The 15403-nt window shown below is 44.6% G+C and overlaps 1 protein-coding gene across 1 annotated transcript in view; it reads left to right on the plus strand.

Moving 5' to 3' along the window:
- LOC125041709 (protein dachsous-like) overlaps positions 1-15403 on the plus strand; it is a gene marked incomplete at its 3' end in the record, with an annotated part of 20511 nt that extends 5108 nt beyond the window's left edge. The window contains 2 exon segments of the mRNA XM_047636979.1: positions 13608-15012; positions 15014-15403. Coding sequence (XP_047492935.1) covers positions 13852-15012; positions 15014-15403 — 1551 coding nt within the window.

Genomic DNA, 15403 nt, shown 5'->3' on the forward strand with positions numbered 1-15403 from the left:
CCCGCGAGAATCCCGTATTAAGCGGCAGAGAGTCGAGTCAAGTGCACGGACTCGTCTCGGAGTGAACATTGACAGAGCATTCCTGGGTATGATTTCGGTTCCGCCTGCTTCTGATTATGACTCTCTCCCCAATGACCTCAGAGCCGTTTCATCATCATTATCATTATAGGTTCATGGTGGAGTCTTCCTCTCCCTCTCCCCAGCCCCCTCTCCCCTCTCTTCTCACCTCCCGTCTCTCCTCTTCTCTTCCCCTCCCTCTCTCCTCTTCCCTTCCCTCTCTTCTCTTTCCTTCCCTGCCTCCTTCTCTTTCCTCTCTCCTTTCCCCTCCCTCTCTCCCCTTCCCTTTCCTTCCCTTCACCCTCTCTTCCTCTGCACCATGCACACCTCCCTTTTCTCCCCCCGCTCCCTCTCCCCTACTTTGTACTCAATCCTTTTTTCTCTCTCCTCCTTTCCACTCTTCCTCTCCCTTCTTTTCTCTCTCCCCATTCTCTTCTGTTCTCTTCTTCCAAGCTCTGCATGGTGAATTTTCCTTTATGCTGATTATTTTTTGTTTATTTTAATCTTTGTTGATTTATTGTTCGTTCCTTCCTCTTCCCTCTTTCTCCTTCGGTCCCCGTGTGTGTGTGTGTGTGTTTGTGTGTTTGTTTGTGTGCGCGCATGTGCGTTTACATGTTTACGTGTTTACAGTATGTATGTGTAAGCGTACGTACAATGTTTGATTTCCGCTTAGCATAATTTCTTTCATAAAGGACGCCAAGAGAATTTCAAATAAGGGATACCATTGCGTAATAATTCGACGGCAAATGACCCTTAGGATTTAACAGAGCCCTTTCTGCAACCTCAAAAAAAAAAAAAAAAAAAACCGAGAGGAGACGGACACACGAATTTTGACTCTTTATATAATTCAGATATTCAAATAATTTATCAACTCCCCCACCCCCCACCCCCCACCCCCTCCCATTTTAAGGCGTTTCATCCCCCCTTCCCCCCATGGTCTATGTTGGGGACGTCCGAGATATTGAAAACCTTTAATTATTATTTCGATTTCTTTTATTATAAAACTTTTGGATTTATAAACCTTTTTGGTTTATATTTATAAAAGAAATGCTTATTATTCGCAAGACCTGAGCGTCACTGCATGTAAATTCGCCGTAAGAAGTTGCCGCTGATTTCTTCACTTATTTTGTCTTTGTTCATGACGCTGATACGTGTATTTGTTAAGTCATTTGCATGTTTCTTGCACGTAGCTAGTCATAACTCGTGACGCTTGTTATTCACGTGTTTCTCATTGTATTTTGTGATACATTTCTGTTCTCTTTCTTTATCTATTTCCTTCTTCTCCCCCCCCCCTCTCTCTCTCTCTCTCTCTCTCTCTCTCTCTCTCTCTCTCTCTCTCTCTCTCTCTCTCCCTCCCCCTCCCCCTCCCTCTCTCTCCCTCTCTCTCTGTCTCTGTCAATTTGTATATGTATGTATATACATACATACTTATGAACACATAAAGAATGAGAGGGAGTGTTTATACATGTGTATGTTTATACACATGTGTATGTGCGTATGTGTGTGTGTATTTGTGTGTGTGTGCGTGTGTGTGCGTGCATGCGTGCGTGCGTGCGTGCGTTCATACGATGCTCACCCGCGGAAAGGCGATGTCAGTCCATTGTTAAAACGTGCCCGGACTCCAAACTGTCTCTTAATTACCGATCCATTTAAATCCTCTGCCTCTGACGCCGAAAACATACCGTTCCATCTTAGAACTTCGGAATAAACGACGAGGCAGAAAATATATAAATATGAAAACAACACACAAAGACATTTTGACTCGGAAGTGTTTCCAACCCTGGCTAGCGGTTGTTAGCGTGTCACGGGGGATCGCCAAATCGAGCCGAATTGATGTTAACTTTTGATAGCATTAATAACGAGTGAAGTGAAAAATCACTAGCATTAACTCTGGGAAACAGTGATTAATAACACTATCAATTGTTTGTCATTCTGCTGAAGCAATAAAGACGAGGGCAAGAGAACGCCAAAGAGTTCCGAAAGCATAGTACTAGGCATTGACTTTCTGGTTGATGCTCTGCGTTATAATGGATTGCAGTGCGAGAGAGAGAGAGGGGGGGGGGGGGGGGTGAGGGAGGGAGGGAGAGAGAGAGGGGGAGTGAGGGAGAGGGAAGGAGAGGGAGAAAGAGAGAGAGAGAGAGAGAGAAGCAGGTAGACATAAATATATATATAAATAGAGAGAGAGAGACAGAGAAAGACAGAGAAGGGGCGGGGACTTCAACGCACATAAGGAAATGATCTTGATAAGAGAGAGAGAGAGAGAGAGAGAGGGGGAGAGAGAAACAGGATGAGTGAGTTCGTGTGCGTATGAGAGAGAGAGAAGATATACGCGATCTTCCATCACTACCAATCCATACGCACGGTTTTCCATACCCCGGGTACTGCTTATTTTCCCCGCCAAATAAGGCGTTATCAGCCTGCCAAGGAGTGAGTCGCGGGACGGTTAAGTCACCAAGAGCCTCATTGTCAGTCCAATTGAGAATACGATCTAGCAAGGGCGAGACATATCCACGGCGGCATAGTAGCGTTTGTCCTGCCTCTCTTGTCGTGGCAAATCAACCTTGTCTAAAATATTCACACTTCTTGATCATCTATGATATATTGCAAGGAAATTGCATACAAAGTTGCACAATAGCCATTTGCCGCTTTCGTATTATGTCAGGTGATTGCACACTTCGGTAATTACGCGCTGCAGAAATATGGCGATGCGTTTTGTCTTTGTTTAATTGTTTTGTTTTTAAGTGTGTGCGTTGTTGATGTTGTTGTAAAAATGGGACGAAATAGCGTGGTTTTTTGGCCGTGAGATTAGCGGAGGCGGATAAACGATCCCCTAAACATTGGAAACTGATTACCCGCTATTTATCAACAGACGGGCATTTACAATTTTGAGTGAGTAACGCCTGTCTCATTCTTCTTTGTAAAGGTTGTGGAACTGGTGTGATTTTGAGTTGATTAGGTGTTGTTTTTTTGGACTCTAATTATGTCACTGGGTTGTCCATCACAACATACCTTCTGTGAGTAATTTATCTAAAATTGATAAATGTCGCAGTTCTTTTAGTTTATTGGTGGCGTTATTATTATTATGACTTATTATTACTATTGCAATTATTATTATCTTTATTATTATTACTATTGTAATAATTATTATCTTTATTATTGTTTATTATTGTTATCATTACAACCACAGCTACTACTAGTTCTATTGCTATTATTGCTATTATTATATCACTATCATTACATCATGATTGTTCTCAATATTGCTTACGAAATGAGAAAATCGATTATCCAGGACGAGCTCTTGGCACGAAAATTTAACACGAAACATATTCCTTCATTAACGGTGGCGGCGCATCCTCAGTTGGAAATTCCCGCCATTATATAAAGCAATGTTGGTCAATTTTGAATTACCGACAGAATCGCAGATCAGTTTCCAAACATGATCACAGATGGCGCTAGTGACATGCATATTTTTCTTATTCCTAATTTTTCTTTCGATTCCTTCTAACGTCTTGGTTTTAATTCAGCCGACCGCGTTGCCATGGTGACAGCTCCGTTGAAATGACTGGTGCAAATCTGGAGATTGCGAATGGTGATATTTTGCCTCCATGCGTTGAAGTAGGGGTTGGAATCCGTGCATTGCATTGGCGATCACGATTGATTTAAATTTCCATTGGATAATTGTGGCAATAAGGAAATACATGAATATCACTGGCGCTTTGATTGATAGTTCGGCACGCAGCGTTTCATTTCTGCACACTTCACTATTCGAATGATAATAACACCAGTCTCGCCAATTTTAAAAACGAAACGGTCGTTTTTTTTCCCTCACAAAAAAAAAAAAAAAAAAAAAAAAAATCTTCGTTCCCTTCTCCAACTTTCTAGGGACTTGCAGAACCAACAGAGAGTTTTCAATGCATCGGAACCCCTGAGTGTAATTTTTTCGTCGTTAACAGGAATCTGGGCGGAAAAGGGGTTTTCAGAAGTCTGCTCATACCGCTCCCGCATAGGCATTCGCGTCCGTCGTGGAGTGTTGGAACATGCTACTTAACTTTACTTTATTGCCTCAGACTCTTTAAATTGCCCCGTTTGATTTATGTGCCGGTATATAAGACGGAGTTAATAGCGATTTGTAAATAATAATGCTATACGACTACCTGCTTGACCCAGGATGCTGCCCATTATTGGATAATGATGTCATGATGACACTGCTAATGATGACAATAATGATTCATGCAGTAATTAGGCCCATTACAACAATTTAAATAAACGTCAGACATCGGTAGTAAATTTCAAGAAAATGTCAGCTGTAGTTTCATTTTCTGGAGAGACATCCTGAGAAACGAACAGGAGGGGGGGCAAGGGGGGGATTTGCGAGTGCGAGCTGATTAAACAGGGTCGTTAACCATCAGTCGTTATGAATAATTATGCCCTTGGTAGTTTCTGACGGGTTACGGCAATTCCCACGGCTTATGACAACACTGGAGGAACCCGGTGCCGGACGTGGGGGGGGGGGGGGGAGTTGGGGAGAGGAAGGGGGGGAGGGAGGCAGAGGTGAATTGGGGGGGAGGGGGAGGAGTGTAGGGGTGGGGAAAGAAAGGAGGGGTGGGGGAGGGGAAGGAGAGCTGAATTGAGCGGGAGGGGGAGGAGAGGAGAATTGGGGGGAAGGAGGGGAGGGGTGGGGGAGGATGGAGAGACAGAGTAACGAGGAGAAAGAGAGGAGAAGGATATCGCCAAAAGGAGTAGAGTAGGCTAGAGAAGGGAAAGGACAGGGGGGGGGGGGGCGGGGGAGAGGGAGGGAGGGGAAAGGCCAGGGGGGAAGAGGTAGGGAGAGGGGGAGACCAAGAGGGGTAGAGAGAGGCAGCGGACAGGTGAACTACATAACAAGGGGAGATGGATAATCTAAAGAATTTAAGGAAGGGAAGAGTAGGGGAGGGAGAGGGGGGGGGGTAGTCCCTCTCTCAATAGGATATCGAACGGAAAAGTGACTTGGCGGTCGTTGGGTGTAGAAATATGACCTGCCTTTCGCCCTACATTAATAACAGGAGATTTGGGGACTCCCGGAGAGCGCGGAGGCAAATGGCGGATTCGTTTTGGTTAATAACTGCTCGTTCGGAAGAGGTTTCTGTCCTTTGGTGTTGCGTTGACTGAAAGCTTATAGTTTTTTTTTTTTTTTTTTTTTTTTTTTTTTTTTTTTTTTTTTTTTTTTTTTTACGTTGAATCTGTTGTGGTTTCGGAATGTATTCGATTATTCAAAAAACATTCGTATGGCAGTGGCTGTGGTTGCTTAAAAGTTTGGACCCGCTAAATAAAGAAGATTTATTAGTCTAACAACTAAGCAAAATAAAAGTCCGTCTTGCACACACACACACACACACACACACACACACACACACACACACACACACACACACACACACACACACACACACACACAAGATCCAAATACGTATACATATTGAAAACGTATAACGTATTCCAAAAGAAATCTAACCTCCAATTGCAACCTCCCCCTCCCCCTCTCCATCGGAACCTCTCCCCTCTCTCTCCCCTCGCTACCACTTCCATAGATACTTGAACTTCCCCGCTTGTTTTTGCGGGATCACATTATAAAGCCGTATGACCCATGGTAATCCGATCATGCCAGTCCCACTCACAATGGCGTTGGATCCCACAACCTCGGATCAATAAGGTTTTATAGCTGCTCTCAGGAGGATCTGACCTTTTTACCAAAGGTTTCCGAAGAGAGTTGAGATAGTTTTTTTTCTTCTTAATCTTTAAAATTGAATAAGGTTCGCATGTTTATTTATGCGTGTGTATTAAAGTTCTTTGTAGGACTGACACACGGAAATCTGAAATTTTATTTTATTATTGTTATATGTGTGTATGTTTGTGTGTGTGTGTGTTTATGTATGTAGTATATTGATTTAGAGATATTTTGTATATTTTTTCCTTTTCTTTTCACCGTCATTTAGAGAGAATATATATTTATCTCCCTTTTCAGTTTTAGATTGTGGATCGTTCGATTATTGTGGATTGTACGATTTCATAAATACATGGGACTGAGAATCGAAATTTAACTCCTGGATTCCGAGGTGGCTTCAATTCGTTCTTTAGGGCCTTCTTCAGAATAGGAGTAGCACGAGAGAGAGAGAGAGAGAGAGAGAGAGAGAGAGAGAGAGAGAGAGAGAGAGAGAGAGAGAGAGAGAGAGAGAGAGAGAGAGAGAAAGAGAGAGAGAATCACGCTGCTTCCTCACTATTCGCAGCTTAACTTTCTCACGTCGTAAAAGGTTCGGATAAAAAGTCAACGAAACCAGGAAGGGGATTCGGAACAGATTCGGGATTTTGTATGAATTAGGGTGGATAAAGAAGAGAAGAAGGAGGACTAGAAAGAACGATAGAAAGAGATAGAGGAGGAAGAGGAAAGGGGTACGAACAAAAGAAGTAGAAGCAAGAAGTAAACGACGACGAAGAAGAAGATAGAAGAAGAAAGGAGAAGAAGAAGAAGCCCCTTTATACGAAGCAAAGTTCCCTGACGAAGCAACGGGCAGTCGGTAGCGAGTTGATGAAGCAGTACGCTCTGGCGTCTCCGCGATAGGATCTTCCTATAAACTTCGGAGGCGCAATCAGTGACAACCACTCCGCTATGATTAAATATTTGTTTAATGGGGTTGAAGGCCAAAATTCCCCATTCATATTTTTCTGTCGAGTTTATGTTTGCATTCGACAGGGTCGGAGGAAGACAAATGAAGTGGTGGTCTTCACTACCAACCGTTTTGGGAACATGTCAATAACACGTTTTCATGAGGACGACGTCGGAGAATTGGATTTGCTTGTTTTTTCTTCATTCAGAGGTTTATAAAACGTTACAATTACTCAGGAGGAAAAACAATCACTGCGAAGCTTTCTTGAAGGAAAAAAAAAAGCAATTGAATTAAACAGCCACCGAGTCGTTCAGGAATTGAATATGAAATTTAAAAAAAGGAAAAGATGTTTAACACGAGGGGCCTCAGTGCAGTGTAAATTTAAGCCAACTCACACGTACAATGTTTTCTGATTCTGTTATGCAATATTTTCCCGGCCTGAGGTGGAGTTGACAGTAACTGCAAATTATAATAAGATTTTTTTTAAGCGCATGCAGTGAATTTGAAGAGTGGAAAGGATGAGATGAATGATGCTGTGATGCCGGAATATGAATTAGTTAAGTGGGTGTAGGTCTGTTAATGCAAAATCAAAGAACGCTTTTGATTTTTTGAAAATCAGATATTTGAAGCCTATTCTTTTCATTTAACGTCTGTGAGTAAATTATATACTAAAATATAATCTGTTATAATCAGTTTAAATTCAAAATGCTTATAAAGAATTATAGTATTTGTTTATATGGATACAATTAAATGATACTAACAGCGATGATGATAAGACTTATACTAATAAGACCGATAATGATGATGATAATACAAGTTACAGTAATAACAATAAAAGTAATGATGCTAAAAAATATAATGAACATAATAAGCATGCCTTACTATTTATCCAAAGATTATAATATATATATATATATTTATTTATATGCATACACATGTTTGTGTGTGTGTGTGTGTATATATGTATATATATATGTATGTGTGTGTGTGTAAACATACACACGCGCACATATATGTGTGTATATATACATATATTTATTTATTTATGAATTAGTTTATTTCTTATACGGATTTTTACAAAGGCATTGTGAAAATACGAAATGGATATAAGAAATACAATAAAGCCAAAAATGAGAGAAAAAAGATCAAATATGCAAGAAAAAAAAAAGAAAAAAAAAGAGAGACAAGGAAAGAAAGAAAACCGGATATATGAGATGAGATTTAAAATAAAAATATTAAGCAGTAAGAAAAATGATAGAGGAGATGAAAACAAATAAAGCAAATAGAAAGAGATGAAAGAAAAGGAAGAGACCGAGAAAATCGAAAATTGGAACATGAAAAGAAAATGAGATGAGAAAATTCGAACGAATATAAAAGAAATAAATAGAAAACGAGAAAAAAAAGGAAAAAGAAACAGAAGACTAAGTGAAATCAAAACCAGGAAAAAATACCCAAACAAAAGAAACAAAGGAAAAAGGAAGGAAGGAAGAGGTCAAAACTGGACGATTGGCCTCGGCGCGAATTCGGCGTCTCGGCTCCCCTCCTCCTTCGTAGCCCTCTCCCTCCCTCCCTTCCCTCCTTCCGTCCCTTCCCTCCTCCTCCCTCCATTCCTTCCTCTCCCCTCCCCTCCCCTTCCTTCCCATCCCTTCCATCCCCTACCTCCTCTCCTTCCCTTCCCTCTCCCCTCCTCTCCCTTCCTCCCCTCCCCATCCCCCCTCCCCCCTCCCTCCATCTGTCCTGAGAGACGCCGAGACCCGAGGAATTTCCTCTCGCTGGCTGGAGGCTGCGGCGAAAGCGCTGTCGCCGGAGAGCCCTGTCTGCCGCCGTTGCGAGGGTCGCTTGTCGCCTCTGTGTGTGTGTGTGGGGGGGGGGGGGGGGGGCGTGGGAACAGCACATATGCACACACACACACACACACACACACACACACACACACACACACACAAATGCATGCATGTGTATATATATATACATATATGTTTATATATGTATGTATACATATACATATACATATATTTACAAACACATATATAAGTATATATATGTATATAAATACACAAACATGTTTACATATGTATATACATACATATATATGTATATTTATATATATATAAACACACACATACCCACACCTACAGAGAAAGAGAGAGCAGAGCACGTTCCCGTTGTCTGTACAAGCACCAAGCAAGCGACGCGAACGGCCATTGAAACGCACGGCGCGCACTCCCTCCTCCGCAGCCACGCGTGCGCGCACATACACACACACAGTCACACACACGTACACACACACACACACATAGTCACAACGACAGTGGGTCATGGTCCGTGTGAAATAAACGCTCTCTTAAAACTTTATAATATCTCATTAATTCTACAATACAATACCAGACATTAATACAATAGTTTGTATGCGAAGTGCTGAGCGGCCCGGTATAAAAATTTTATGTCTGCTTTTTATTACAGTCAATTTGGAATAAAATCGAATGTGATGGCGTGGATTTGAAAACGCCGTGTTAGGGTTGATTGATATCTGCTGAGCGGACTTTCGGCGAGAATCAATGGCGAAGACGCGCGGCAGCAGCCAGGCGCCACGGAATTACAACAGCTAATGATATATATGTATAAATGTATATATATATATATATATAGAGAGAGAGAGAGAGTGTAAGAAAGAAAGAAAGAGAGAGAGTGGGAGGGAGAGAAAGAGACATAGACAAAGATATATATGTGTGTATGTATGTATATATATGTATACATAATGTGCGTGCGTGTGTGCTTACGTATACAGTATATGCATTAATAGATAAAGAAATGTAAACAAATATGTGAATATATGAGTTAAAATAGTAATCATTTCATATACAATGTTTTGTACATAATTGATAATAAAATCCAGCATCATAAATGCTATAGCTAATGACATAATCAGCCATCATTGTTACTAGATTTGTTATTAGTGCCGTTATCAAATTTATCATTATTAAAATTATGTCATTCTTACTATCATCATTACTTATATCAATATTCATATCGTTATCATCACCATTATCAGTGTAATTATCATCATTACCATCATCATTATCCCTGTTATTATCATCATCATCATCATTGCAATCATCATTATCGCCATCACTGATATTACCATAGTCACAATGTCACCCATTATCATCATAGTCATCACCATCTCTGTTATCATCATCGTCACAACCGTCATCATCGTCGTTATCATCATCACTTCCTATCATCATCGTCATAACTGTTATCATCGTCGTCATTATCTCTGTTATTTTCACATCATCATTCTTGTTTCTTTATCGCCTCCTTTATCATTCCTCCTCTCGGCGTTACAATAACAATGGCCATTACTTTCCCCGTAAAGATTAGCCAGCTGAAGGGCCGGTCAAGCAAGCAAGCAAGAGGAGGAGGAAGAGGAGGGGGAGGGGGGAGGAGGAGGAGGAGAAGAAGGAGGAAGAGGAAGATGAGGGGGAGGAGGAGGAGGAGGGGGAAGAGGAAGGAGGAGGAGGAGGGGTAGGGGCAAGCAGGAGGAGGGAGAGGGGGAAGGTAGAGGAGGAGGAGGAGACGGAGAAGAAGAAGAAGAAAAAGAAGACGAAGTACAAGAAGAAGAAGAAAAGAAGACGAAGTACAAGAAGAAGCAGCAGCAGGTGAATCAGACGAAAAGCAAGAAAAAGAAAATGAATTGGAAGAAGAAAGAAAGAGAATTGAAGAATCAAGCAAGCGAGCGAGCAAAGCAGGGTGAAGTCAAGCATAAACAACAGACAGCAACATCCTCTCTCCCTCCTTTCCCTCTCCTGAAGAATATTATTTCAAGAACTCTCTTGGTTCCGTTATTATTATCGAGCACTCTTCGGGTCGCCAGGCAGAGGCGGCTCGGCGCCTCACCGTTACGGTGACTGGACTCGCGCGCGTGCGTGCGTGTGTGTGTATGTGTGCGTGCGTGTGTGTGTGTGTGTGTGTGTGTGTGTGTGTGTGTGTGTGTGTGTGTGTGTGTGTGTGTTATATATATGTGTATATATAGAGAGAGATTTACGATATATATATATACACGAAACCATGCTTTACTTTACTTTTTTTCGCTTTTACACCTTGTTCTTCCCCTCTTATTTACCCAATCCATATCCATTGCCCCAACAACAGTAACAAAGCTCAGGTCACGTATCCCTTGGCTGCCTTCCTTTCGACCAATATCCATTGGCTTCCGAAGTGCCACTCCAACGCTGTGCCTTGGGTTTGGAAATGTGGAATTAGAGAGGACGTCATCGCAGTATAGAAATTCTTATGGGTGTTCTGAGGTTCATCTTTAACTGGCCTGCGTAGCGAGGAAGAAGAGGGGGATGAGGGAGGTGGAGATGAAGGAGGAGGAGGAGGAGGAGGAAGAGGAAGAAGAAAAAGAAGAAGTAGAAGAAGTAGAAGAAGTAGAAGAAGAAGAAGAAAAAGAGGAGGAGGAGGAGGAAGAGTAGTAGTAGTAGTAATAGGAGGAGGAGGGGGATGAAAAGGGGAAGAGAAAGAAAGAGGAGAAGGAACAGGAAGGAAAGCTAGTATTATACCCAGGACAATCTAAAACTGCTTGAGAGAGAGAGGGAGAGAAAGGTTAAGAGGAAGGGGACGAGAACTGCCTTCAAATTAAAATCAGGTCGTCGGCCATGTTAATGAGTGACTTAGATGTTTACATTTGTGGAGATGAGTGAACCCTTAATGGACGGGGTGTTGAGGGGGGGGGGGGGGGGTGCAGAGGAGAACCCGGCCGGGGAATGAGAGGGTGTGGCATGATGAGTGGGTTCCATGAGGCTCTATGAGGCCTTATGAGATTTTAGAAGGCACTGGGTTGTTGGTCCTCCGAATCTAATAACAAATAACGGAGAGGTTGTGTCACGGATTGGGATGCTCAGTCACTGGGTTTACCGTTTACGTAGATAATTCTTTGTACTGATTATGGGGATGAAGTGTGATTGAAAGAGTGCTTTATAAGACCTCGTGAATCGTATTCGAGAGACGTGGATCCTGAAAAAAAAAAAAAAAAATCTTACTATTACTACTACCACTACTATTAATATTAGTAATAGTAATGATAAAGATGGTGATGATGGTGATAATAATAATAATAATGATGATGATAACAGGTCTAAATTAATAACAGCATCCATTCATAACAAAGAGTATACTTAAGAACCTGGAAAAAAGTCGAGAATAGAAACCGGCCGGTGGGCCTTTGACGTCGGCGGTCGGTGTAGCTTTCGGAGTTGTTTTAGACGTTTCTAAGAGTACTTTGTTTCATCTTCCTTCGAGATGAGAGAACGGGGCGGGCGGGCCGAGCGAGGCGCTGAGACTGGAATATGAATGAGGTAGTGTGACAGAGCGGGAAGGGGGGGGGGGGGGGGGAATTGGGCACACATACACGCATGTACACACATGTACCTACGTACACGCACACACACATTTATTGGTTTCCACACGTACATATGAGTGTGCTTCTTGAAGGACAGGTAGATAGATGCAAGTGTATATGGAGAGAGAGAGAGAGTAAAAGTACGAATAAGAAGAATCAAACAGGAGATAACGAAAAGTCTTGATTATTATACATGATAATATAATGCTTAATGATATATATTTTTAAATCATATTATTTGAAGAAATTACCAAGCCCTTGTAACTTTCTGCTTTTGTGATAGGTTGTAGATTTATGTGCCTCGAACTTTTTTTTTCCACTGTTGCGTCCTGAAATAATTACACTGCTATTGTACCAACTATAATTGATTATGTAATTAAACGCTGGACACCGAAAGAGCGAGAATACAGTGAAAATGCAAATGTGCACTACAAATATGAAAACTAAAATATGATAATCGAATTTTCCCGGCGATTAACCTGTCTGTACGTGATATTTCTCCCGCTGAAATTATCTTGGGGTTAACATGACAGCAGCTACAAGCATGTGAATATGAACTGTCCAATCGCATTCGTTCTTTTTCGCGGGCTCCTTTCTGATTGGCCCTTCGACTCGTCCTCTTGGCTGAAGTACACACTCATGACAATACCACAATTTTTCTCATAATTAACTAACAACATGACACCTGTAACAACAGGGACCAATTAAGTTTCTCACTTGTCACCGACCACCTGGTAAACAACAGGAGTAAGCTGTGGCGCCTCCAACACATTCTTTTATGAATTCATATGCTGTACTTAGTGACGACTTCCAAGTTGCCATTCATAAATTTCAAAACGCATTTTCTCTCTTTTTTTAATTTTTTTAAATTTTATTTAGGAAACTCTTGTTGTGATATGAAACTTCTCGGCGTAGTAATAGATGAAGACGGAAAGATGTGCAGGAACTGATCGCCTTAATTTGCATCCGTTTTTGCCGCCGTTGTTATAGTTTGTTTTCAAGGATGCTGCGTGGCCTTCTGGGTCGCTGGGTCGAGAGGACAGGAGCGCGAGGAAAAGCGTGTCCTCGCAGAGACCAGAGCGAGGAGACTTCACCTGATGAGAAATATGGCGCAATTACTCGAAGTCCGGAAGAAAAACGATATGATTAAGCGTGAGCAGAAAAGCGTGATGTTAGGACACCCATCACGGGGGAAAGAATGAGATCACCTCTACAAGAAGCGCTTTGTAGCCCCGAAGGCTTTGTGGTCATTTACATATGAATGCGTTTCTCCCGGATTACCCACTTGTATAAAGCAATGATTATTCTAATCACCGCGGCGTGCAGTTCCTCCCGTCTTCGCCCAATTATGCAACTGCCTGTGTGACGCTGAGCCTGGGTTGGGGTCCGGCGCGAAACTCGGGTCCTCGCGCTCTCGCTGCTGCCTCCCCTACAGCAGGTGTTTCTTTTCTTGTTTTAGTTTTGATGTTTTCTTTGCCTAACCATTTTCCATCTGTTTGTTGCAGGAGTGCGGGCGGCGCGGGCGTGTTGCAGAGGGTGCGCGGGGCGTTGTAGAGGAGCCTCGAGCCACGGAGCGCTGCAGCAGAGCCGCCTGTGGTGCAACGGCCAGTGTTTGTTAGTGGCGTGTCGTGGTCCGGGCGCCGCCCTGGAGGGCCGCCCCAGTGTGTTCAAAGTGTGGTGGTGACAAGTGTTGTGGTGACAGTGTGGTGCGAGTGTGGTGGTGCGCGTGAGGAGCAGTGATGCGACGACATGATGTGTGAGCAGTGTCGTCTCGGGGAGGAGGGGGACGCAGGGGAGCCCCCTAGCCCCGCCGCCCCCGTGCCGCCCTCCTGCTGCTCCTGCTGCCGGGGACGCCCACGGGACATGGCCGCGCGGCCGCTCGGGCCCACGAGTGCAGGGGCGAGGGTAGCTAGGTTAGTGCCCAGTGCCAGTGACCAGTGCAGTGCCAGAGGGGTTATAAGGACAGCACGGGCCCCGGGCAGGACTCAACCGTGGGTGACCATGTTAGCGCTCATACTTGCCCTCGTCCTTTGCCCCGCCGCCGCGGAATACGTGCGCGAGTTCGAGGTGTCGGAGGTGGTGGCCGTGGGGACGAACATCGGATACATCGGCGACAGCAACCCCGGCCAGCCCTCGCCGCCGCCGCCGCCCTACCTAATCGTGCCGGTGCCCGGGAGTGCGGTGGACTCTGACCTAAGGATCGAGCAGGATACGGGAGAGATCAAGACCAACGTCGTGCTGGACCGCGAGCTCAGGTCGTCGTACTCCCTGGTGGCCATCCCGCAGTCGGGGGAGAACATCCGCGTCCACATCAACGTCAAGGACGAGAACGACAACGCCCCGACTTTCCCGTCCGGCGTCATGAACATCGACTTCCCGGAGAACACTCCGCGAGACGTCAAGCGCACCCTGGCCCCCGCGCGCGACAAGGACCTCGGGATCTTCAACACGCAGCGCTACGACATCGTCTCCGGAAACGTGAACAACGCTTTCCGGCTGTCGTCCCACAGGGAGAGGGACAGCGTGCTCTACCTCGACCTCCAGATCAATGGCTTCCTGGACCGCGAGACGACGGCCTTCTACTCGCTCCTGATCGAGGCCTGGGACGGCGGTACTCCCCCTCTCAAGGGCTCCATGACCGTCAACATCACCATTCAGGACGTGAATGACAACCAGCCGATCTTCAACCAGAGTCGGTACTTCGCCACAGTGCCAGAGAATGCCACCATCGGCACTTCCGTCCTGCAGGTCCTTGCCACCGACACGGATTCGGGAGACAACGGCAAGATCACTTACTCGATCAACCGCCGCCAGAGTGACCGCGAGAACATGTTCCAGATCGACCCGAAGTCCGGCGTCATCTCGGTCAACCGTCCGCTCGACTTCGAGACGAAGGAGGTCCACGAGCTAGGTGGTGGTCGCGCGCGACAACGGCGACCAGTCCCTGGAGACCACCGCCTTCGTGTCCATCCGCGTCATCGACGTTAACGACAACCAGCCCACCATCAACCTGATCTTCCTCTCCGACGACGCCACGCCCAAGATCTCGGAGGACGCCCAACCCGGGGAGTTCGTGGCCAGGATTTCCGTGAACGACCCCGACTCCAAGGAGGAGTACGCCAACGTCAGCGTGACCCTGAAGGGCGGCGAGGGCCACTTCAACCTGACGACACACGACAGGATCATCTACCTGATGGTGGTGTCGCGTCCCTTGGACCGGGAACTAAAGCCGAACTACACGCTGGTGGTGTTCGCGACGGACCAGGGCAACCCGCCCCTCCACGCCTCGCGGAAGTTCGAC

This window comes from Penaeus chinensis, chromosome 1 (assembly GCF_019202785.1).
Source record: "Penaeus chinensis breed Huanghai No. 1 chromosome 1, ASM1920278v2, whole genome shotgun sequence".
Taxonomy (NCBI): domain Eukaryota; kingdom Metazoa; phylum Arthropoda; class Malacostraca; order Decapoda; family Penaeidae; genus Penaeus; species Penaeus chinensis.